Source organism: Meriones unguiculatus, chromosome 11, assembly GCF_030254825.1.
Source record: "Meriones unguiculatus strain TT.TT164.6M chromosome 11, Bangor_MerUng_6.1, whole genome shotgun sequence".
NCBI lineage: Eukaryota > Metazoa > Chordata > Mammalia > Rodentia > Muridae > Meriones > Meriones unguiculatus.
Genome location: NC_083359.1, coordinates 4,691,977 through 4,716,824, shown reverse-complemented (window position 1 = coordinate 4,716,824; position 24,848 = coordinate 4,691,977). Strand labels below are relative to the sequence as shown.

The 24,848-nt window shown below is 43.7% G+C and overlaps 1 protein-coding gene across 1 annotated transcript; it reads left to right on the top strand.

Moving 5' to 3' along the window:
- Positions 1-919: 919 nt before the first annotated feature.
- LOC110552775 (myosin-2) lies at positions 920-24,848 on the top strand. Its single transcript, XM_060363478.1, has 38 exons — positions 920-1,128; positions 1,205-1,348; positions 2,650-2,806; positions 3,837-3,864; positions 3,947-4,061; positions 4,156-4,248; positions 4,767-4,830; positions 4,949-5,047; positions 5,872-5,975; positions 6,419-6,557; positions 6,883-7,001; positions 7,091-7,240; positions 8,307-8,477; positions 8,565-8,874; positions 9,454-9,533; positions 10,233-10,320; positions 10,406-10,523; positions 11,901-12,024; positions 12,112-12,248; positions 13,503-13,758; positions 15,324-15,566; positions 15,669-15,845; positions 15,929-16,074; positions 16,155-16,245; positions 16,334-16,723; positions 17,309-17,435; positions 18,484-18,602; positions 18,735-18,931; positions 19,713-19,896; positions 19,976-20,141; positions 20,243-20,367; positions 20,526-20,834; positions 20,919-21,122; positions 21,555-21,680; positions 21,766-21,936; positions 22,022-22,126; positions 22,233-22,328; positions 24,579-24,848. Exons 1-38 carry the CDS (start codon positions 925-927, stop codon positions 24,729-24,731), a joined length of 5,829 nt encoding a protein of 1,942 aa, XP_060219461.1. The 5' UTR covers positions 920-924; the 3' UTR covers positions 24,732-24,848.

The window sequence follows — 24,848 nt, the reverse complement described above, 5'->3', positions numbered from 1 at the left end:
AAGAAGCTGGTATTATAATCCTTGTTCTAAAGATGGAGTTACTGAGGCCCCAAATGATCAAGAGACTTATGCAAGATCACACAATCCTTGGCAACATCGCTCTACCTATCACCTAGTTTCCAAACTAGGATGTCGGTCTCTGAGGACGGGAGATGCGGAATGTCTTGTCCTAAGCACACATCGCTGCAACCTCTTGCATTTTTGTTCCTGTGATGCTTGCTTCAGTAACTGCAGCTTGGGAGCGGTAGAACTGCCTAGCGTAGTTTAGGGGCCCGGAACTGGGGCCCCGGAAACATACAAGGGCCTCCCCTGGTGGGCGGGGCAAGCTGAGTTTGTGTGCTTAGCAGTGGGAGGGGGTAGCCCACGGTGGTTCTCAACCTTCCTAAGGCTGTGACCCTTTAATACAGTTACGGTTGTGGCGACCCCAACCGTAAGACTACTTCCGTTCCTACTCCATAACTGTGTTTTATGAATCCTAATGAAGTTATCTGTTTTCCGGTGGTCTTAGGTGACCCCTGTGAAAGCTTGTTTGACCTCCAAAGGGGTCGTGACTTACAGTTTGAGAACCACTGCACTGTAAAGATCTGCTGGCTGGAGCTGGAGAAAGGGCTCAGTAGTCAGAAGCATTTGTTTTCCTCGCCGAGCTCAGTTCTCAGCACCCACACGGTACCTAGCAACCTCTGTAACTCAGAGGATCTGATACTCTCTTCTGGCTTCTTTAGACACCAGGCATGCACGTAGTGCACATTACATGTATGAATGCATGCATGCATACATACATACACACACACACATACATACACAGAGAAGATACTCATACAGATCAAATAATAAGACTTCCGAGAAGATCTGCTGGTATACGAGGCAGTGCCCACTGTATGAAAATTTTTTTTATCCGCTTTAGGGTCAGTGGGTTCCGCAGCCATGAGTTCCGACTCCGAGATGGCCGTTTTTGGGGAGGCTGCTCCTTACCTCCGGAAGTCTGAAAAGGAGCGAATCGAGGCCCAGAATAGGCCCTTTGATGCCAAAACATCTGTCTTTGTGGCGGAGCCCAAGGAATCCTTCGTCAAGGGAACCATTCAGAGCAGAGACGCAGGGAAAGTGACCGTGAAGACGGAAGCGGGGGCGGTGAGTTATGTTTGTGCCGCGTTTTGAAGGTTTGGTCACTCACTTGATGCCAAAAGTCATCTTTCCCGTTTACCAGACCCTGACGGTGAAAGAAGACCAGATCTTCCCCATGAACCCGCCCAAGTACGACAAGATCGAGGACATGGCCATGATGACGCACCTGCACGAGCCCGCTGTGCTGTACAACCTCAAAGAGCGTTACGCAGCCTGGATGATCTACGTGAGTGACGCCCACCAAGGGTCTTCACTGTCATCACCATGTGCCCTGAGAGCCTACCACTCACACTGAGGCACAAATACACACTGGAAGTCACAAACACAATTACGAGTTATTAAAAGGTTCATTATCGTGCCTGTAAGGCGCATCCCCAAAGTAACACTTTATCTTCTCTCCCAAGGGAAGGCTACTGTCCTTGCTGTGTGGCTTGACCACAGATCTGTTGATCAACCATGCTTACGCCTTCCCTTCCCCCTCTATTGCAGTTGAAGAATCATCTCAAACGAAGGAAAAGATAAACACACTGTGACACTTAGAAACAGAATTTTTAGGGATCAAATTTCATTCACTTTTCACTCTTTCTTCCCACAACAATAATTCACGTCTCTATGTTTTAGTTCTTTCGTCTGTGAAATCCTTCCAGCATTCCCGGGCAGCGTTGGATATCCTGCCCTGCTCTTCCTATCCCTGCATTCACATCGACTGAGATTTTCCTGGTCATTCATTCACTTCCTCGGCTACTGCGTTGACTCGGACTGTCTGAAAGGATAACATCCCACTTATGTTTTATTCTGACATCCTTGCCGGGTCCTAGCACATGATATATAGCCAATAAACATTTTGAATGTAATGTACTTTATACTCACATTTTCATACAGTTTGGTTGGTACTGATATTTAGCTGGGCAACAGCCACACAGGTATACCTGAGTTTATACTCCATTGCCATTTTAATTGGTTGGTGCCAGTCTGTAACCAGTTGACAGCCAACTTTTAAATTCCTGCATTTAATCAAGATTTGTTCTCTGTCACTCTATAACTCAAAAAGAGTTTACAGTGTGTTTCCCAGTGCCACTATGTCTACATACTGTCGCACTTGCTTTTGAAAGGTTTTTATCACGTTGTCTTAAAATATTCCAAAGTCCCCAAGCACTCCTTTATCATGGAATACATTTATGTTCAAATTTATGTTCTTATAAATTCAAATTGTCTCAGTTCTGCAAAGGAAATATATTCCTGTTTATTTCAGACAACAAAAATCTCTCATGGTCTACACTTTAAAACAAACAGGCAGACATAAAATAGGTGCACCTGCTGTATGAAAACCATGGTAAGTCCCAAGGGAACTCTGGATTGGTCATTGCCCTCAAAGATGTTGTTATCTGCCAAACAACCAGTTTCTATGCTGATGCCTGGAGGAAATATACTCATGAAAGTCCTTCTTTTTCTTAAAATCCAACTAAGTGAGATACACAGATGACAAGGGCCCTTGAGTAGTCATTCCATTCTCTCTTTCCTTCCCAGACCTACTCGGGCCTCTTCTGCGTCACCGTCAACCCCTACAAGTGGCTGCCGGTGTACAACCCCGAGGTGGTGGCGGCCTACCGAGGCAAAAAGCGCCAGGAGGCCCCGCCCCACATCTTCTCCATCTCTGACAACGCCTACCAGTTCATGCTGACGGGTGAGTAGCCTGGTTATTTTGCATGTGCCTAACCTTTTACACTGCAAAACCCCTAACATCCTGAATCAATTATATCACTCCCTCGAGACAATCTCCTCTCACAGGCTGTGTGAGATAGTATGGAAGAGCTAATCAGCTCTTTAATGTTTAAAGGCAGCAGAGGTCACTGGCAGTGAGACTTATAAGAATATGAGCATCATGTATGGATGCACACATGTGCACATAGACACAACCACACAAACAGAGAGGTTTTCTGTGAGGCAAGAGGCAGGAGAACAAACTTGGCTTCTGTGGTTTTCTCCTCAGTATCATAGATTATGGCCAGCAGTATGCAGGGTACTACCTTTGCCAGAACCAACCAGTCTGATTTTAAGGCATATCCGGTGCTAGGAGATTCTATTGTGACGCTGCCTCTCTTGTGTTTTGCTCAGCTAGGTTGATCTTAGGTACTTGTGGTCCCTTTGGAAATGGCTTAGAGAATTCATTAGACTTAGTGAGGCATCAGAGTTCCTGCTCTCCCTTAAAAATATGATGAAACCAAGAGTACTTTCAAAACTTCCCCTTCCCACCCATTCTTACTCTTCATACGGCAAAACATTCCCAATGTCCATGTTGCTCCACTCCTTTTGCCCACCATGAATATGTCACTAACTTAAACTGTCATCAAAATGGGATGGAAAAGTCAAGTGTAGTTTAGATATTGATTAAAAGGTTCATTATCAGAAAGACTATCAGAAAGACAGCCTTGTGCCTCATCCCTATACCAAGGTTCCTAAGTATCTTCCTCATCATAGGATTTTTCCCCCTTGAATGAAATGTTCTGGGAAGATGTAAGACTGGTTGTATTTGATTTACATGGGTGTATGTGCACTGAGCAGGTGTAGAAGGTGGGTAACTGGAAAGATGTTAGGCCATTTTTCATCAGGCACTAACGCTGTTAAATCAAGGTATATAAATCCCGTGCACTTATACTAGTCTAGCCACTTACAACTTGGCTTGAAACATTAAATGCCTGCAATTTCTTTTGCAGACCGGGAGAACCAGTCAATCCTGATCACGTAAGTAGGTTTTCGTGCTTTCTTCTCATGACGGTGGAAGCTGCTAAATGTGGGGAACCCTCTGATTGTTCTGACTTAACAGCGGAGAATCCGGGGCCGGGAAGACTGTGAATACCAAGCGTGTCATTCAGTACTTTGCAACAATTGCAGTCACTGGGGACAAGAAGAAAGAGGAAGCACCTTCTGGTAAAATGCAGGTGAGCACGCTTGTCACAGAGCCCAGCTGCTTGGGGGGCTCCCAGGCAAGAAAGCCCTGAGCCTGATGTGCAAGGACTGATCTTTCCCTGGCAGGGGACCCTGGAAGATCAAATCATCAGCGCCAACCCCCTGCTGGAGGCCTTTGGGAATGCCAAGACCGTGAGGAATGACAACTCCTCTCGCTTTGTGAGTCTCTTGTACACTGTGCTGGGCACTGTCCTTTGGCCAAAATCTGTGGGATGTCTGTGATGCAGTCTTTGAATCTTTCATTTATGTTACATAATACTGTGGTTTTCTTTGATGTATTTCATAAATCAAAAATCAAAAACTCTGGCCTGAATGATGTGTGATTGTTTTCTGGAGTGTATTATTATTATTATTTACACTGCAAAATATTTTATTTTTAATTTAAAAACAATAACTGCATATATTTATGGGATACAATGGGCTGTTTTAATATATTTATTCATCATGGGCTAATTAATACAAACTATTTAACACAGCATCACCCCATATGATTATATTTATAAATTCTTAAATCAAAGTTAAAATCCTTCTACTTGTAAAACAGAAGACACCTTTGATTTCTGTTGTAAATAGTCTCTGGCTTGGTTTATGATTAAAGCAGTATTGTTCCAAGTGTCTTGAGCATGTTAATGATTTGATGTTCTTGAAAACAAAGTAATGTTAGTCTTCCTTCAAAGGGTAAATTCATCAGGATCCACTTCGGCACCACAGGGAAACTGGCGTCCGCAGACATCGAGACATGTGAGTGCTCACCTGTGACACCGTTCTCTTTTTGGGATGGCTAAAGTTGCCTGGAAAGCAAACCTGCACGTCCTGTCAGCCCTCACAGTTTTCCTGCTCGCCATCCGCTCTCTTCCAGATCTGCTGGAGAAGTCCCGGGTCACCTTCCAGCTGAAGGCGGAAAGGAGCTACCACATCTTCTACCAGATCACGTCCAACAAGAAGCCCGAGCTGATCGGTGAGGGATATGACAATTGTGACTGCTCTGGAGTCACCACACCATGCCAGTCAGCGCATTGCCCAACCTGACACGCCATGTCTGAATTTTGTTGAGGTGTTTTTTTTTTCCATTAAAAATATTGCTATTCAAGATTAATTGTAGAGCTCTGATTTGAGCTCAAGTTCAATCCCCTGTATCAAAAAAGTCATGCTTTGTAAGCTTGTTAAAATTTACATTTTCTTTTTATGAAAATTCTTAAGGAATCAATGGAAAAGTGAAAAACTATCTCCAATTTTTACTATGAAATAACCATTATGAACATCACCCTCTTCACCTTCTGTATGTATCTTGTTACATATAGATAAATGCATACATTTACACAGTTTACACAGTTGGAGTAATGACTACACTTTTGTAATTTATATATATTTACTGAGTATGCCACAGTTTTCTCCATATCAGTATTGCTGCACCGTATTGTGGATAGTTGCATAGCATTCCACACTAAAGAGCAGTAAAGTTTACTTAATTATATTCTTTCTCCCTTAAGGCTTCAGTTTGCTTTCATTTCTGATTTTAAAATAGTCACCACTATAGAGACTATGGTAGTATGAGGTAATTTTCTTTTTTTATTCTTTGAAATTTTCACTCATGCCTACCATTTGTTATATCGCAGTGGTGTTCAAAAACTAGCCAATGACAGGGAACATCATAACATCATCTTCAAGATAGCGTTTATCAGTCATCTTTCACCCACGTTTCATGTGGTGGCCTTAGAATCAATGGAAGTTTGTTGCTTTGATGAAGGCTGTGCTCATCTTTGCTCTCTTCCCTATACTCAGAAATGCTACTGATTACCACAAACCCTTACGACTACCCATTTGTCAGTCAAGGGGAGATCAGTGTGGCCAGCATCGATGACCAGGAGGAACTGATGGCCACTGATGTAAGTGGAACACAGAACAATGTTTGGGATTACTGAGCAGGGTTAGAGAAGTGGATTCAGAGCCCCCACGAGAAACAGCAAAGAAAGAGCGAAGGGTGCTAAAGAAATCCTGGCCCTGCTGGGGTCAGATGCCGTCCCTCAATAGGCTTTTAAGATGTTCATCTCAGAGTTTGCTGAAGTCTTTGCTGAAGTTGAAGCCTCAAAAATAATGTGTCTGAGCTTTACCATATTTTCCTCTAAGCTCCTTTCAACACGTGAGGAGACACACACCTATCCCTTCATTGCTCAAGTGAGCATCCTTTCCATACCCCTGCTAAAGGATCCCTTTCCCTCCAGTAGAGCTGGTGTGGTTTCCTCAGCTAGATCAGTTGGTGAGGAATAGGGACCTGAGGTGTAAGTAGCAGGTCCTAGCCTAACCGTTATCATCTTGATTTTGTTGGCAGAGTGCTATTGACATTTTGGGCTTTACTAATGATGAAAAGGTCTCCATCTATAAGCTCACGGGAGCCGTGATGCATTATGGGAACATGAAGTTCAAGCAGAAGCAGCGTGAGGAGCAAGCTGAGCCAGATGGCACTGAAGGTACCAGCTGCGTCTTCCACCTGACTTCATGCTTCATTTGAGACTCACATTCTTAACGTGTTATTCTGGGTTTTTCTAGGAAGGCAAAGTCACATTTCAGATCTGAGCACTAAAGTAATACACTATGTGAAGCACAGACATGATCTGGGGTGGGCAAGGTCTTGAACTCAGTGAGACTATTTAAATATACTGAAAACACAGCACACCATACATGAAGATTAAAGTTTTTGTTTCTTTTTTTGTTCGTTCGTTTGTTTGTTTGTTTGTTTTAAAAAAAATGGGCTTCTTTGGGCCCTAATATCATTGTATTTGCTCTTCCTTTTAGTTGCTGACAAGGCTGCCTATCTCCAGGGTCTGAACTCTGCTGACCTTCTCAAAGCCCTCTGCTACCCCAGGGTCAAGGTCGGCAATGAGTATGTCACCAAAGGCCAGACTGTAGAGCAGGTAAACGTGTAATCAATGACCACCACCAGGGGACAAATGCATTGTACATTCCTCGTATAACCTCAAGAGTTCTGTCTTCATCTTTCTAGGTGACCAACGCAGTGGGCGCCCTGGCCAAGGCCATGTATGAGAAGATGTTCCTGTGGATGGTCACCCGCATCAACCAGCAGCTGGACACCAAGCAGCCCAGGCAGTACTTCATTGGGGTCTTGGACATCGCTGGCTTTGAGATCTTTGATGTGAGTTGCTAGCTGATTGATGGAGCACCTTTATAGCAGTAAATATATTACTAAGAGAGACTTCGTATTAGGATGCTTTCTTGCCACTGTCTTTATATGAAAACTTAAAGGAGATTTGCTTGGCACCTACTAGTCATTTCCTGTAGTAAATGACAAACAGCACGTGTAAGAAGAGACCCTTCAACTCACTGCACGATGGAAGGAGTTAGATTATAAAAGGGGAGGGGCTTAAGAATCCTATGATGTAAAAGAAGCCGACATTAAATAGCACAGTGAAATTTAGTAATATATAATGCATTCTGAGTATACAGTGCAGAAATAACCGAGAAATACTTAGGGAGATAATAAAGGCTGAGAAAGGCTTAATAATTTAGAATCATCATTAATTAAATGCAATTAACTTTTAATGCTTGTTAATGTAATATCATGAAATAAAAATTTCCATTTGATCATGAAATACATTTCTCTGCTCACAGCTTTTTAAAAGTTTATCTTCTTTCTGATTATTACAATAAAACTTGGCTTTAACAGAAAATACAGGAAAGGAAGAAGCCCGTAATTCTACTAAGTATATCTAGTTCACTTGACATTTTGGTAGGGTTTTTAAAGAGATGAATGTGCACTGTTATATTATAGGTGATCCTCTGCGTCCTGTTTATTGCTTTTGTTTCACACTAAAGAACAGTTACTAGTCTCTTGACATTCCCACCCTACTGGCATTCCAGCAGTGCATGAACCAGCGGTTTATGGATTGAGGGTTTGCTCTAGGATGAGCCCTCTGCAAGACACAGGGAGCAACTGGACTAAAGATAGGGCAGCCATGAAAAAACCAGAAGAAGATTGTGCAAATTTAAGAAAGCTGAAGAAAAGAGTATTAATGCTGACTTAAAATAGTCTATAAAATGTCAACAGTGACTTCTACATGCTTCAAACCTTCCATGCTTTTCTATTTTGTATTGCAAAAGAGACTGTCCTGACCAAGGATGTTGACACTATCATCTAAAGCTTATTTTGAATAAAATGCTCAGGTAATTTTAGAGAGAAATAAGCACATCTATTTATTTAGTTCAACAGCCTGGAGCAGCTGTGCATCAACTTCACCAACGAGAAACTGCAGCAGTTCTTCAACCACCACATGTTCGTGCTGGAGCAGGAGGAGTACAAGAAGGAGGGCATCGAGTGGACCTTCATCGACTTCGGGATGGACCTGGCCGCCTGCATCGAGCTCATTGAGAAGGTAGCCTACTCTGTCTGCTCTGGCCCCCTTCCCATGCACTCTGCTGCTCTTGCTCACTCAGCTGCCTTTGCCTCGTCTTCCATCCAGCCGATGGGCATCTTCTCCATCCTGGAAGAGGAGTGCATGTTCCCCAAGGCGACAGACACCTCCTTCAAGAACAAGCTGTATGAGCAGCATCTTGGAAAGTCTGCCAACTTCCAGAAGCCTAAGGTGGTCAAGGGCAAGGCCGAGGCCCACTTCTCCCTCATTCACTATGCGGGCACCGTGGATTACAACATCACTGGTTGGCTGGACAAGAACAAGGACCCCCTGAACGAGACCGTGGTGGGCCTGTACCAGAAGTCTTCTGTGAAAACTCTGGCTTACCTCTTCTCTGGGACTCAAACTGCTGAAGCAGGTGAGGTTTCCAAGCCTTAAGTTTTTTCAGCTATTACACCCAAGCTATTAGGTTGAGGCTGGTGAGATAACCTAGGTAGAAGAGTGGTGTGCCAAATCCCTAATTCCTTGAGTAGTAGCCTACACTATAGTTATAAGTTTGTGGTTCCCCACTGACAGAGACCCTATGACAATGGCCAGAAAGGAACTGCCAGGCTCTCAAACAATGAAAAGCCTGGGCTTCTGTAATTCCTCCTCCTTCTTCCACTCTACTCAAGGGAAAGCATCTGGGGATTTTAGAAATAATATAGTGACCAAATCCTGCCTCTCAGAAGTAGCCTCTGCTGCTGATTTCTGAAGTCCCCGTGTGCCAAGTATCAGTATTGGAAGGTCTGTCTCTTCATGGTTAGGTGACTGCTGTTCACATCACATTGGTTAAAAAAAAATCACAGAAAAGTGGGTGTGAACTTAGCTGAAAAACAAAATTTCAAGAGGGCCAGTTGTGTGGGAAGAGGTTCCACTTGAGCATTGAAAGCACAGAGATCAGCTCCCTGGAGCTCACTGACTGTATTTGAGTGACACTATCCTTTTTCTTCTTCAGAGGCGAGTGGTGGCGGGGCTGCGAAGAAAGGTGCTAAGAAGAAGGGGTCGTCTTTCCAGACCGTGTCTGCCCTGTTCAGAGTAAGAACAAACTCTAGCAACTCCAACTGCTTTAGGAATTTATCTCTGGATGTATGAGATTGCATTTTCCAGGAGATACTAGGAAAGTGTTGAAAGTGATGACTTCCATTTACATGAAATGGAAGAAATTTAAATCATTCAGATTTAAATCAATCATTATCTTATCTCACCTTCCATGCTAAGTCATCACAGGATGAAGGGTACCACCAAGGAAATCTTACAGAACTTCATGATCCACCATCCATAATCTAGTTGGGATTAAGAAAATCTCAGTAAGACTAAGGAAACTGTCAGCTGTGGTGCTGCACTCCTGTAATCTTGGACTTGAGAGGCAGAAGCAGGAGGACTGAAAACTTGAAAACAGCCTGTGATACACTGTGAGAATATTACAATGACCACAGGACAGATGGATCCTTGGGAGAACCCAGGCTAGCAAGGTCTGGCCAGTGTGGCAAAGTTCTAGTTCAGTGAGAGACCCCTTTTCAATCATGTGGTTGAAACCTCAGGACGGACACCCAAGGTTAGGCTAAACTTCCACATAAGTGGTGCACACATGCATGCATACACACACACACACACACACACACACACACACACACACACACACACAGTCAACCCAAGCCCCAGACTGATTTTACAGGCACCACCAACTGCTTGTCCCTCTGCTGATATCCTGACAAGAGTGTCCTGACCTTACAGGAGAATCTGAACAAGCTTATGACCAACCTGAGGAGCACACATCCTCATTTCGTGAGGTGTATCATCCCCAACGAAACCAAGACTCCCGGTGAGAATCTCTAGAGTGAACACACAAAGCATGCCTACCACGTGTCCTTTGTTGTATTCTGCTGTGAAATAAACATGTCTTTCAGGGGCCATGGAGCACGAACTGGTCCTGCACCAGCTCAGGTGTAACGGGGTGCTGGAAGGCATCCGCATCTGCCGGAAGGGGTTCCCCAGCAGGATCCTCTATGCGGACTTTAAGCAGAGGTCAGCCCCTCTCCTAATTACGGCATGTTTTTAATGCTTAGTATAAGCAAGTCTGATGCAAGCAAAACAATTTAGTGAAAACTGTGCCGCTGTTTAACTTATCACAGAAGGACTAAGGATGCTGAGTCTCACAATGCTTTAAAAAGAAACACTTTGTTAAGCATTATATGCAAAATTTCCACTGGATTTGCCAAGGCTCATAGATATGTTCCCTGGCTTCAGCAGTTAGGAGAGCTACCCTTTTCACTACTTAATCTCACTTAACCTTCACCATCACACAATCGAGATAGGGACTACTATGACCTTATTTTCTTGACAAATGAAGTAGGGTTCAGAGAGATTCAAATTATTTGCTTAAAGTCAAAGCTAGTAGGTCACTGGATTGGAATGTTGCAGGTAGAGCTACAAATAGGTCGGTTTCTTGTTTTCTTGATTTCAGTTTTCTCTTGCAGGCTACTTCCCCAGCATTCCCCAGAATAAGAGGGGTCATGTCCTGATGACAACTCCTTAGCTAGATCAGTTTCTCCTCCTTGATAAGTGGATCTTGAGAATCAAGGAATGAGTTCTGGGTGGGTGACAGCTGCAGCATTGGTCTCCGTTAAGTCTAGAGCTGGTTAAACTGACAGAGAATAGCAATGCTCAAGACCCAATGGCACCTGAGGTTTGCTCCTAGGCCACTAGGATAATTCCCTATACCTAAAATACTATTTACTATATTCCTTAACTCATTTATCATTAAAATATAATTACATCATTCTCGATTCCCTTTTCTAACTTCTAACTTCTCTCATGTCCCACCCTCCCTTTTCCTTCTCAAATTCATGGAGTATCTTTCTTTAGTTAATAGTGTTATTTTATTCATTATTTTTTTTAAAAAGCATATCTCTTAGATGTAGTATCTTCCTTTAAAGCAAATGTATCATGCCCAGATAGCACATTATTTTGCATAGGCCATCTACTCTTAAGTGGGAACAAGATTATAAAATTCTTCTTTGAGGACAAAGTCTGACAAAAATTAAAATAAAATTAAAAAAAGGAAAAGAACAAGAGGAGAGTGGTGGTACACTCCAGAGGCTGAGGTGGGTGGATCTCTGTGACTTTGACACTGGTCTAGTCTACGTAATGAGGTTCCAGGACAGCCACGGCTACATGTAGAGAGATCCTGCCTCAAAAAGAAAGGAAGAAAGATTGTGACTGTAAAAGGTACAATGGCATGAAAATATATAGCCAATAGGTTGAAAAAACATGCAAATAATGTTCCTTTGTGAACAAAAAAAATTTTTTTTAACTTTTATTTTTTTTATTTTTATATAAACCACTTAGAATTTGTCTACTGATCGTGAAGTAAATCTTTACAAGCTACACTTATTTCAACAGATACAAGGTGTTAAATGCAAGTGCCATCCCTGAGGGACAATTCATCGATAGCAAGAAGGCTTCTGAGAAGCTCCTTGGCTCCATCGACATTGACCACACTCAGTATAAGTTTGGGCACACCAAGGTAATCCTCTTGACATCCAGCCTCATGTCTTCTTCCCCCTTTGAACTTTGTGTGAGGTTTCTCATCTGCAACATTACCTCCACACAGGTCTTTTTCAAAGCTGGTCTTCTGGGGCTCCTAGAGGAGATGAGAGATGACAAGTTGGCCCAGCTGATTACTCGGACCCAGGCCATGTGCAGAGGGTTCTTGGCAAGAGTGGAGTACCAGAAGATGGTGGAGAGGAGGTATAAAAATTCATAGTTTGTTCACATCTCGTGTTTTCAAAAATACACGCAAGGTGGCTCACTATTAGGATTTGGATGTGATAAGAAGACCAAAGGAAGAAGGAATAAATAAGACTTCTGTGAGAAAGTAGGAGGGAACTTAAAGTCTGTAAGCATGGAATATATCCTGAGTGTTTGAGTGAGGAGTTGAGAAGCATCAAATGCAGATAGTTCTTGATCTAACACAGAAAAATAGACCAGCAGGCAGAGATGAATGTTTGCCCTTATTTAGTTCTGATTAGGTTTTATTAGACAGATCATTAAATAGAGAACCTTAAAATATATTAGCAGTTTCTAAAATGGCTTTATATAATATATAAAATTATTTCTTCAGTTAGGTCATTTCTATTATTGAACTATTGTAATTGAAAATAGGATATTTGTGAAGAACTTTTCACACTAAGTTACTACAATGTCACCAAGGGAGTTACCATTCTGGAAGTCTAATTAAAGAACTAAAAGATGACAGAGCCTGATGTCTAGGGACTAGAGATGAGAAGCACATTCCACATGTCCACCTGTGCATCCACATTTATGAACAAGTCTGTATTCACACATAAACAAGTTGCATGAGATGAATTTTATCACTTCCAGTTATGTTTAGTTTTTCTAACCATGACCACTATGTTATATCTGGGTAGCCAACTATCTATATATGATGATCAATAATTTTTAAGTAGATTAAGGAAAATGGAACATTATAAAGTAGAATGCAGAATCCACACAATACTAAAATGTAAAGCTAGAGACTTTTAAAGTTTCCCACACCACCTCTATCAAGGGTCATGGTCCTTCCACTGCCCTATGCTACATCGGTGGGAGTGTCTGACCACTGATAAACAGCAACCCCTCCCAAAGGGCAATCCTCGATCTGTGTCATGGGTATCTTTTGGGATCTTAAAAATGCAAAATTTCATGTCTATGTAAAAACCTCCAAATCAGAATCTCTGGAAGTGAAATTCAAGAACCAGTATTTTTAACAAGCTCTTCAGGTGATTCTCAATCACGGCCAAGTTTGAGACACAATACTATAAAGAATTAAACAGTTACAAGTGCTTGACCACCACCAGGAAATGTAATTTTTCTAATCTGCGAAGATAAATACAAATAAAGAATGGGGTGGGATGGAGGAGGAGAGAACCCAGCCCCCACTCCTGAGATTCATTCTCACATCATAGTCCACGCAGTCTATAACTGGCAACCACTGCATTTCAGAGAGTCCATCTTCTGCATCCAGTACAACATCCGCGCCTTCATGAACGTCAAGCACTGGCCCTGGATGAAGCTCTTCTTCAAGATCAAGCCCCTGCTGAAGAGCGCAGAGACCGAGAAGGAGATGGCCACCATGAAGGAGGAGTTCCAGAAAACCAAAGATGAACTCGCTAAGTCAGAGGCCAAAAGGAAGGAGCTGGAGGAAAAGATGGTGTCACTGTTGAAAGAAAAAAATGACTTGCAACTCCAAGTTCAGGCTGTAAGTTGGGGCTCTATCCTGGGTATGGCTAATCAGGATGAAGTGTTGGTGCTCTGGTTAAGATAAGTGAGATGAATGATTGACAGGGAGACACTCATTGTAAAGAAATGGTTAAAGACTCCAATACATTTCTCTAACTGCCAAATAAGCACCCTCAAACCAATGCCATGACAATGAGAATAGAACTGTCTTCTTCCAGTCTCACAATTTCATTAACATGTAGGAACTGTGGCTTGAACTGTCAACTTGAGGATAGTCCTCAAAAGTGATGAACACAAAGCAACCCCAAACTATCTATTAAGAGGAAGATGATATGAAGAGAGATTTTTTCTTTTCAAACTTCCTTGAACAACATCTCGACATCCATTGTCTTGACATTACTACACGGACAGCTGCTGGGTGAACATGTTGTACACTGGACTGGACTGAATTATTGCTGCTATTGATCCCCCCAAAAACTCATGCCTGTTATATCTTCCATCTCCATGGGCAGCTTATTGCACCACAGCTACATTCTATCTTAGCTTCTAAGCTAGTGTGTCTTCTCCCAATTTATTCTACCAAATTTACTAACTGCTCTCTTCTGGGCCAGCCACCTCAGAAGTACTTCCATTGACCTGGGAATAGAATTTATAGGACCAGCTTTCATTTGGGTTGAAATGACTTGGTCTGCTATAATTTACTTGTCACCGGGCATATATATTATTGGTTAAGATTGGTCTCTGCTGTCAGGCTGGGGCAGTGTAATAACTCCTCCAGGCTCACAACAGGGGTCTTCCTTCTGCTTCCTTCAAATCTGCACCCAATTTCTTCCGATTCTCCCCAGACAGTTACTTCGTTCCCATCCACTCAGCTGAATGCATGACAAGGGGCTCACCACAGTCTCTTAGGCATTTGAAGGATGATGGCGGAGGATCATTAGCATATTTATACTAATATATATATTCATAATGACACACACATATCCATATTGCTCATTATCTGCCTACCTGAATTCCCCTTAATTAGGAAAAAAGCAGGTTGCAAGAAATTTTATTTTAATACTTTTTGCCTGGTTGGGTTCAGGACATCTTAAGTAGAACCATTCTCCAGGAACCACACACACAGACAAAAAAATATATTTTAGCACCTGCAGCATCTTGCACTTTCCCTGCACAAACACGTCCCCACCTGCCTCCTGCCGTTTTCCCTATAACTTGATCTCTACACTCCCCACTCCTACCTATTGCTCAGGGGTCAACTTGAAAACTAAATTCATGTCAGCATCATGACGCCAGTGTGCTTGATGTCTACTATTACCAATTATGCTCTAAATTAGTGGCAGCCTTGGAGAGATGGGTGCTCTAGTCTATTATAAAATATACTGTCACAAAGGAAAGGAGGACAACATAGTTTGTCACATATGCAAAATGCATTGTATGCAGTAGGTGGTCTATGAAACAGAAGTCCTTCTATACGTAGATAAACGGAAGAAATCCAGTAGACCAACTCAAGAACGTTAAACTCCTATCAGAGCAATATATTTTGCTCTTTCTCCCTAATTTTGATTGTATTGCCAACTCCAGGAAGCTGAAGGCTTGGCTGATGCAGAGGAACGATGCGACCAGCTGATCAAAACCAAAATCCAGCTGGAGGCCAAAATTAAAGAGGTGACAGAGAGAGCTGAGGATGAGGAGGAGATCAATGCTGAGCTGACGGCCAAGAAGAGGAAGCTGGAAGATGAGTGCTCAGAGCTGAAGAAAGATATTGATGACCTTGAGCTGACACTGGCCAAGGTCGAGAAAGAGAAGCACGCCACAGAGAACAAGGTGTGAGATATAGCCATACACTTCATTTTAATTATGAAGTAAAACATGAAGCCCAAACTGTCCAAACATAACAGGTAATGCAAAGCATGTTTGCTTCCTAAGGTGAAAAATCTCACAGAAGAGATGGCAGGCCTGGACGAAACCATTGCCAAGCTGACCAAGGAGAAGAAGGCTCTCCAGGAGGCCCACCAGCAGACCCTGGATGACCTGCAGGCAGAGGAGGACAAGGTCAACACGCTGACCAAAGCCAAAATCAAGCTTGAGCAGCAAGTGGATGATGTGAGTTGTGCATTACCAAGCGAATGATATCCTTCTAAAGGATACTATGCGTTCCTTCTGACTCAAACACTACATTCATTTAGCTTGAAGGGTCCTTGGAGCAAGAAAAGAAACTTCGCATGGACCTAGAAAGAGCCAAGAGAAAACTTGAGGGTGACTTGAAGTTAGCCCAGGAGTCCATCATGGACATTGAAAATGAGAAACAGCAGCTTGATGAAAGGCTCAAAAAGTAAGCATGAATAGCTGCTTAGGACTTTGCTTCCAGTTGGCCCTGAATGGAATTTTTATATTGTGTTTCTTTTCTTTAAGGAAAGAGTTTGAAATGAGCAACCTGCAGAGCAAGATTGAAGATGAGCAGGCCATTGGCATTCAACTGCAAAAGAAGATCAAGGAGTTGCAGGTAAAAAAATGGCTTCCATCAGTCTAACTCATCAGGAGATAAAATGGCTGACCCAGGAAGCTGAGCCTGTCCTTTCCACCAACCCCAGGCCCGCATTGAGGAACTGGAGGAGGAGATTGAGGCAGAGAGGGCCTCCAGGGCCAAAGCAGAGAAGCAGCGCTCTGACCTCTCCCGGGAACTGGAGGAAATCAGCGAGAGGCTGGAAGAAGCCGGAGGGGCCACTTCAGCCCAGATCGAGATGAACAAGAAGAGAGAGGCTGAGTTCCAGAAAATGCGCAGGGACCTGGAGGAAGCAACCTTGCAGCATGAAGCCACAGCAGCCACCCTGAGGAAGAAGCATGCAGACAGTGTGGCTGAGCTCGGGGAACAGATTGACAACCTGCAGCGGGTCAAGCAGAAGCTGGAGAAGGAGAAGAGCGAGATGAAGATGGAGATTGATGACCTCGCCAGCAATGTAGAGACAGTGTCTAAGGCCAAGGTACATGTCTGAAAAAATGATATTAATGACATTAATACATATGGATATGTCAGTTTGCATAGGGAACTTTATATATACTAAGTCATTTGTTATTTGCAGGAATACAGAAATGTGAGCAGAGAAATGATAGTATCTTTTAGTATTCCCATTTTACATTCAAAGATACAGGATTGAAAGAAGCCAAGCAGATCAGCCCATCACTCTGTTAATAAGTGACTCGAGCACAGGTCATCTGTGTCCTCCAGGGTAGGGTCTCTCATGCTGCTTTTATTATATGACAGTGTTCTAGTATATATAAAAGTAGTGAAGTATTTTTAATAACCACTTAGAGAACAGACCATATAATTCTTACAGAATCATAAAATCAGAATCTCATCTTCAAATGTTTATATTACCATTGGAGCTAGCCTTATAATTTTTTCAGCCAAAGGAAAGACATTGTCTAGATTATAGTATATATAGGATAATTTGATTTGTTTGTTCAAACAAATATTTTTCCCTTTGCAGGAAAATTAGCTACAACAAAGGTTTTTCATTCTCTCCAAACATCGTCATTCTCTCTTTCTCTCTCTCCCTCTCTCTCAGGGGAACCTTGAGAAGATGTGTCGCACCCTGGAGGACCAGGTGAGCGAGCTGAAATCAAAGGAGGAGGAACAGCAGCGGCTCATTAATGACTTGACGACCCAGAGGGGACGCTTGCAGACCGAATCTGGTAATCCTCCATTTTCCATGGTGTCTGAGCATAGAGATGAGGTAGTGAAGAATAGATGAGTTGGTGATGTGAGGGTCTAATATAAGCAACTAAGAACATGGGTGATTCAGCGGAAGGCTCAGCCTCAGCCTACGTCCAAGGTCATGACTTGTTCAAGCTCTGATCCAGAAAGGCCCTGAGGATTTATTCACAGAGCAGTTACTGGAATCAGGAGACACTCCGGCATGATCCCAGGATTTCTGTCCCAGCTCACATTTTGTTGATGCCATGCCTATTTTGCAATGCAGGGGATCAAACTCAGGGTCTCACACATGCTAAGCAAGTAGTCTGCCATGAACTTGTCTATGACATGTCCCCAGCCCTACCTGTCAGCATGAACTAAATCTTTGAGTGGGGCAATGCACAGGCCCCTCTCTCAATTGTCTGGGAGTCAAGATGGTTCAGTGGGTACGGCCTCACAGGCCCAGAGTGCTGAGTTCAGTCTCCTGAACCCCCATAGAGACGGGAGGAAAGAGTGTCACAGAGTTGTTCCCTGACTATCACATGTATACTGTAGCAACCACATGCACACACACACACAGTCTGTGGAAGCAGATATTTTAGATTCCTGTTTTGACAGTCAACACTAGATTTTGTATAATGTCATATAAGAAAGATTTCACTATGAAAAGGGACAATATTTAAGTTGTATTTATTCATCCGGGTTGCTACGCAGGTTGTATTAAAAAAAAAAAAAAAAAAAAAACCTAGAGATTTCTCACAGAGCCTGAAAATATCAGTAGATAGTTTAATCATTCAAACTCTCAACCTGCGGTGTTGAGAGTTAAATTCATTTATTTTATGAGGGCATCAGATCACAGTATAGATGGTTGTGAGCCGCCATGTGGTTGCTGGGACCTGACCTCAGGACCTCTGGAAGAGCAGCCAGTACTCTTAGCCGCTGAGCTATCTCTCCAGCCCCAGCTGAGAGTTAAATTTCTTCTTAAAATGGGTTTCAGGATTTGTTCTTTACTTCAAGAATAGCAGTGCTGGTTCTTCCATTTCCCAGGTGAATTTTCCCGGCAGCTTGATGAGAAGGAAGCTCTGGTATCTCAGCTATCAAGGGGGAAGCAAGCGTTTACCCAGCAGATTGAGGAGCTAAAGAGGCAGCTTGAAGAGGAAGTGAAGGTGATTATTAACCTAAGGCTGAAAGCTGCATTTTGGTTCATGAATTGACCCTAAAAAGAGCCAGTTCCAGCAACCTTAAAGGGACTGAGTACTTAAATATCTAGTACAATGAAGGTGTGACCATCTCTACAGGCCAAGAACGCGCTGGCCCACGCCCTGCAGTCCTCCCGCCACGACTGTGACCTGCTGCGGGAACAATATGAGGAGGAGCAGGAGTCTAAGGCCGAGCTGCAGAGGGCGCTGTCCAAGGCCAACAGCGAGGTGGCCCAGTGGAGGACCAAATATGAGACGGATGCCATCCAGCGCACGGAGGAGCTGGAGGAGGCCAAGTATGTGCACATTTGGGGGAGAATGTGCCGAAACCTTTATTCACCCACGCTGCAATGTGTCCCATGTCTGCGGGCAGACGAGCTCCTGTCCGCCAAACTGTCGTAATAATTCCCGAATAAGAGGAACATAGCCCTGCTGACTTAAAATCCAGCTAAAGTAACAAAGAGGAACAAATAATTGCTAACAAGTATCAGCGCCTGCTGCCCTTTGCCAAACGCCCCACGCTCATTGCTAGGTCTCCACTACTTTGCTCTGACTTCTTAGCAAGACCTTTCCTAAATAGCTAGAGCTCTTGCCCACGATGGCCATGTGTTGTTTCTCTTCACTGAACTCACATCCCAAAGGCATTATTAAGCAACTTCAGATCTCACTGTTGTTGACTTCCCTCTCTTGTTTGTGGGCGTCAGGAAGTGGATGACATTTGTCTTGTTGGCTGCTGTGAATTTATGTCTGGTTCTTAAGAGACCCCAGTGATTTTTGTTGAATGAATGAAAAGCATCAATAAGAAGTTTTAGATACTCTTCAATGTGGTGATCAAGTTCATATTTGTTGTAGTTGGTGGTGTTCTTTTTAATTTTCTTCTTTTGTTTGTTTCTGTTTTGTTTTGCTTTTTGAGACAGGTTTTCTCTGTGTAACCTTGGCTGTCCTGGCCTCGCTTTGTAGACCAGGCTGGCCTCAATCTCAGAGATACACCTGCCTCTGCCTCCCCAAATGCTGAGATTACAGGCGTGCGTATTTCTAATATGGATTCTTCTCCCTAAAATTTATGTAATCTTCAAGGAAGAAGCTGGCTCAGCGTCTGCAGGCGGCCGAGGAGCACGTGGAGGCCGTGAACGCCAAGTGCGCATCCCTGGAGAAGACGAAGCAGCGGCTGCAGAACGAGGTGGAGGACCTCATGCTGGACGTGGAGAGGACCAACGCGGCCTGCGCCGCCCTGGACAAGAAGCAGAGGAACTTCGACAAGGTGATTCCCAAGGCATCCCCTGTCTCTCAGCACATCTTCCTCTGTCCTTCGCGGCAACTCACTGCTCCTGCTTTCCCAGATCCTGGCCGAGTGGAAGCAGAAATACGAAGAAACACATGCCGAGCTGGAGGCATCCCAGAAGGAGGCCCGGTCCCTTGGCACTGAGCTCTTCAAGATGAAGAACGCCTACGAGGAGTCTCTGGATCAGCTAGAAACCCTGAAGCGAGAGAATAAGAACTTACAGCGTAAGGCTCTTTCTCTCTCAACAGCACCCAGGGCTCGCAGGGATCTCTCTTCTGTGTCTCACTTTGGCCATGTCCTTACCTGTTTCTCATCCTATTAACAGAGGAGATTTCCGACCTCACGGAGCAGATCGCAGAAGGGGGAAAGCGTATCCACGAGCTGGAGAAAATAAAGAAACAAGTAGAACAGGAGAAGTGTGAACTCCAGGCTGCTCTGGAAGAAGCAGAGGTACAGGCTGCATGCACAGCTGATCAACATGTTGAGGAAGAATTAAGGCCCCCTGCAGAGCTAGTAAACAGACACATAGCACAGAGTTATCTGTGTGGAGACACTGCAGCCTGCTTGTTCCTTGCTGTTTGTTAATGTCACCTCCTGCCATCCTCAAGGCGTCTCTGGAGCATGAGGAGGGAAAGATCCTGCGCATCCAGCTGGAGCTGAACCAAGTCAAGTCTGAGATCGACAGGAAGATTGCAGAGAAGGACGAGGAGATCGACCAGCTGAAGAGAAACCACATTAGAGTCGTGGAGTCCATGCAGAGCACGCTGGACGCCGAGATCAGGAGCAGGAATGATGCCATCAGGATCAAGAAGAAGATGGAGGGAGACCTCAACGAGATGGAGATCCAGCTGAACCACTCCAACCGCATGGCTGCAGAGGCCCTGAGGAACTACAGGAACACACAAGGCATCCTCAAGGTGTGGGGCACCCAGAGGTGGTGCCAGGTGAGTGGGGTGACTCGGCCTGAGGACACAGTGTCTCAATGATTGTTCATTGCACAGGACACCCAGCTGCACCTGGATGACGCCCTCCGGGGCCAGGAGGACCTGAAGGAGCAGCTGGCTATGGTGGAGCGCAGAGCCAACCTGCTGCAGGCTGAGATTGAGGAGCTGCGGGCCACGCTGGAGCAGACAGAGAGGAGCAGGAAGATCGCAGAGCAGGAGCTGCTGGATGCCAGTGAGCGCGTGCAGCTCCTCCACACCCAGGTAGGGTTTTGCACAGGACCTTCCAGTAATAAATGCTTAAGCATTGCAGAACATAGAAGCCTGAATATTTGTATATAACAACCAGAGTTTAACTTCTGCCAAATTTTACTGTGTCCCAGGGGAATCTCTCACTGTTTTGTATAGCAATTGTTGTTGGTTCTCTTCCTAGAGCACTTCAAGGGTGCCCACACTCAACTGCATCACTAGTATCTAGCCACCCTTATTATCAGCACTGGCATTCTCATTGTGAAGAAATCGCACGCTACAAACATCTGTTGCGATTTTAGTTATGCACATAGGCAGTGTAATCAGCAAATGACAATTATAAAACCATAAAGCTGCTTCATCTGCTTCCGATGCATGTGAAGAGGCTGACGATTTTGCAGCATCGTGACATTCAGGTTGAAAATTGTAACACTTATTTCTAACCAGAACACCAGCCTCATCAACACCAAGAAGAAGCTGGAGACAGACATTTCCCAAATCCAGGGAGAGATGGAGGACATCGTCCAGGAAGCCCGCAATGCAGAAGAGAAGGCCAAGAAAGCCATCACTGACGTGAGCAGAGGGCAAGACGGAGGTAATGAACCTGAATCCTGCCGGGCCTAGCCAGCCCTTAACCGGCTGTTCTGTCACTCACCAGGCCGCCATGATGGCGGAGGAGCTGAAGAAGGAGCAGGACACCAGCGCCCACTTGGAGCGGATGAAGAAGAACATGGAGCAGACGGTGAAGGACCTGCAGCTGCGTCTGGATGAAGCTGAGCAGCTGGCGCTGAAGGGCGGCAAGAAGCAGATCCAGAAACTGGAGGCCAGGGTGGGTCTCTGTGTTTGTCCATTTCCGTGGCTTTCTGGCGCCTCATTGGATCAAAATTCTTTAGCGCCTGCGTTCCCCTTTGTAGGTGCGTGAACTGGAGGGCGAAGTGGAGAGTGAACAAAAGCGGAATGTTGAGGCCGTGAAAGGTCTGCGCAAGCACGAGAGGCGCGTGAAGGAGCTCACATACCAGGTAGGCAGGGGCTCTTAGCAGCTAAGCCCTGCAGCGGGGTGTGGGGCGCCCACGGTGATAGCGTGTGCTTTCGGCGTAATGCCGTGTGCTTCTTAAAATCTTGCAGACAGAAGAAGACCGAAAAAATATCCTCCGGCTTCAGGATTTGGTGGATAAACTCCAGGCAAAAGTGAAATCTTACAAGAGACAAGCCGAGGAGGCCGTGAGTACTTTTAGGATGGGGAGTAGTGAAGTCCTTGGATTGGGAAAAGCTGCTAAATAATGTACGACCTCGTTTTGAAAATGAGTTGTTTGCTCTATGCAGACTCTGTACACCAGGGCCGTGTACCTCTTTGTACTTTTTGCTTACTGCTTCTAGTACCAATAGCTTGCCCAGCTTACAAAGGAACCTCAAATAAAAAAATCAAAAGTGGGAATTATACAGGCTGTTCTCCCAGGCTATGGTAGGACAAAGCAATGTGGAGGTAGGATACAGAAGCAGAAATCCCCAGACACCTAGCTGTGAACATGCAAACCTAAACATAACTCTTGGGGACTGGAGGGATGATGGCTCAGTTAAGAGGGTTGGCTCTTCCAGGGCCCTGAGTTCAGTTCCCAGCGCCCACAACTACCTGGGACTCCAGTCCCAGGGGACTGACGCCCTCTTCTGGCTTCCATAGGTGCCTGGCACACAAGTGATGCACAAACATACTTGTAGATAAAATATCTGCCCATGTAAAAATACAAAATAAGTAAAAAAATAACTCTCGGGCTAAAATAGACATTAGAAAAGCATGATTACCAAATCATTATTTATTATAAACAAAATTACAAGGAAGATGGAACACAGCCAAAATTGCTTAGAGGGTTAATTCCTTGCTTTATATAGGCTTTATAGTACTAATCAAAATTAAAAAGAACTAAATAAATTTATATACAATCTAGAAATTAATACTAATACCACAATGGAAGCAAGAAATTCTCTTAAAATGTAGAAGATAGAAATTAACTGATTAGAGTATACTATTTTGTAACATGACATTTTAATAATACCTGATAACTTCTGGAGAATTAATAAAACAAGTACATTTATAGCTAGTTTAATGAAGAAACCAGAGACAATACAAATAGCACATCAGGAAGATAAAGGTAACTATGCCTTATACATAGAGCAGTGTTTTTGGTGTAATACATAAACCAGTTCAAAGAGCTGAGCTCATGAAGATCATTCTTTCAGAAGATGAGTTACCAAGTTGAGCTAAGAAGTTACTTTAGAATTACTGTTGAAAAGTACCCAGGTCCAGATTGGCCTTTCAAAATTTCAAGGAACAGATAATCCCCAACTATGTAGGCTGTTCAAGAGCATGGGAAAAGATGCAAAGCTTTCCAATTCACATTACAAAGCTCGCATAACCCTCATACCAAAACCGGTCCAAAGAAAGACAGGAGGAAATGAAGGCAGCCTTACTCCTGACTGCAGTCATGACACAGACCCATTACTAAACCCTAAAACTCATACTTAACTGAAGGACTTGTCTATCTGGGTAAACAGGCTTAAGTTCTACAGTATTAAAGATACCTTATTTTGAGAATCTGTCAATACACTTGCTATATCAAAAGCAAAAGGAAACAATCATTTTATGCCAAAATAGTCTATAATAAAATTCAATAGACATTTCCATGTTCTAAGTGATTATTAAACCATGCTTAATATAATAAGGACTAGCTAAGTTTAGTTAATCATCATCACCTAAGAGCAAGCATTAACCAATCACCTGGCCTTTATATATATATATATATATATATATATATATGTTTTTTTTTTTTTTGAGACAGGGTTTCTCTGTGTAGCCTTGGCTATTTTGGGTTTGATTTGTAGACCAGGCTGGTCTTGAATTCACCAAGACCCTCTTGCCTCTGATTCCCTGAGTGCTGAGATTACAGGCATATGCCACCATGCCCTGCCTTTTTTTTTTTTTTTTTTTTTATTCTTGCTGTCTCTGATTTTTTTCCTTTTCCTGCTTTATTCATGACATGTGTCTATTTGGATATTTTTGTTGTTGGGGTTGGAGAGGTGGTTCAGTCATTAAGAGCACTAGTTGCTTTTAATGGATCTGCGTGTGTTCCCCAGCATCTATTCCAAGCAGTTAACAACAACCTGGAACTCGCTCCAGGTCCAATGCCCTCTTCTGGTCACCAAGAATGTCTGCATATACTCATGAACACACACACACACACACACACACACACACACACACAGATTCTTACAAAAAGATACTTTGATTGCAAAAATTATGATGTAATAATTTTGAGACAACAGTCTCAAACCATAAAATTGATTTCGGTGGTAAGCAAAGTTTCAGGAAGGGTGAGATTTTGCTTCTCTGTAGATACCAAGTCCTGCTTCTGCCTGTCTACAGAGCTTAGAAAGATTACAGTGTAGGTTTATTACAAATTCCGTTTTTATTCTCAGGAGGAGCAATCCAACACAAATCTATCCAAATTCCGCAAGATCCAGCACGAGCTGGAGGAAGCTGAGGAGCGGGCTGACATTGCCGAGTCTCAGGTCAACAAGCTGCGGGTGAAGAGCCGCGAAGTCCACACCAAAATCATAAGTGAAGAGTGAGCAAGATCTGATGTTGTGGAGTGACTGGAGGGAGGCACAAAATGTGAAGCCTTTGGTCATGTCCCTGTGGGATTCTATTCCATCCTACTGCAAGGAAATAAAGAACCTGGTTCCTTG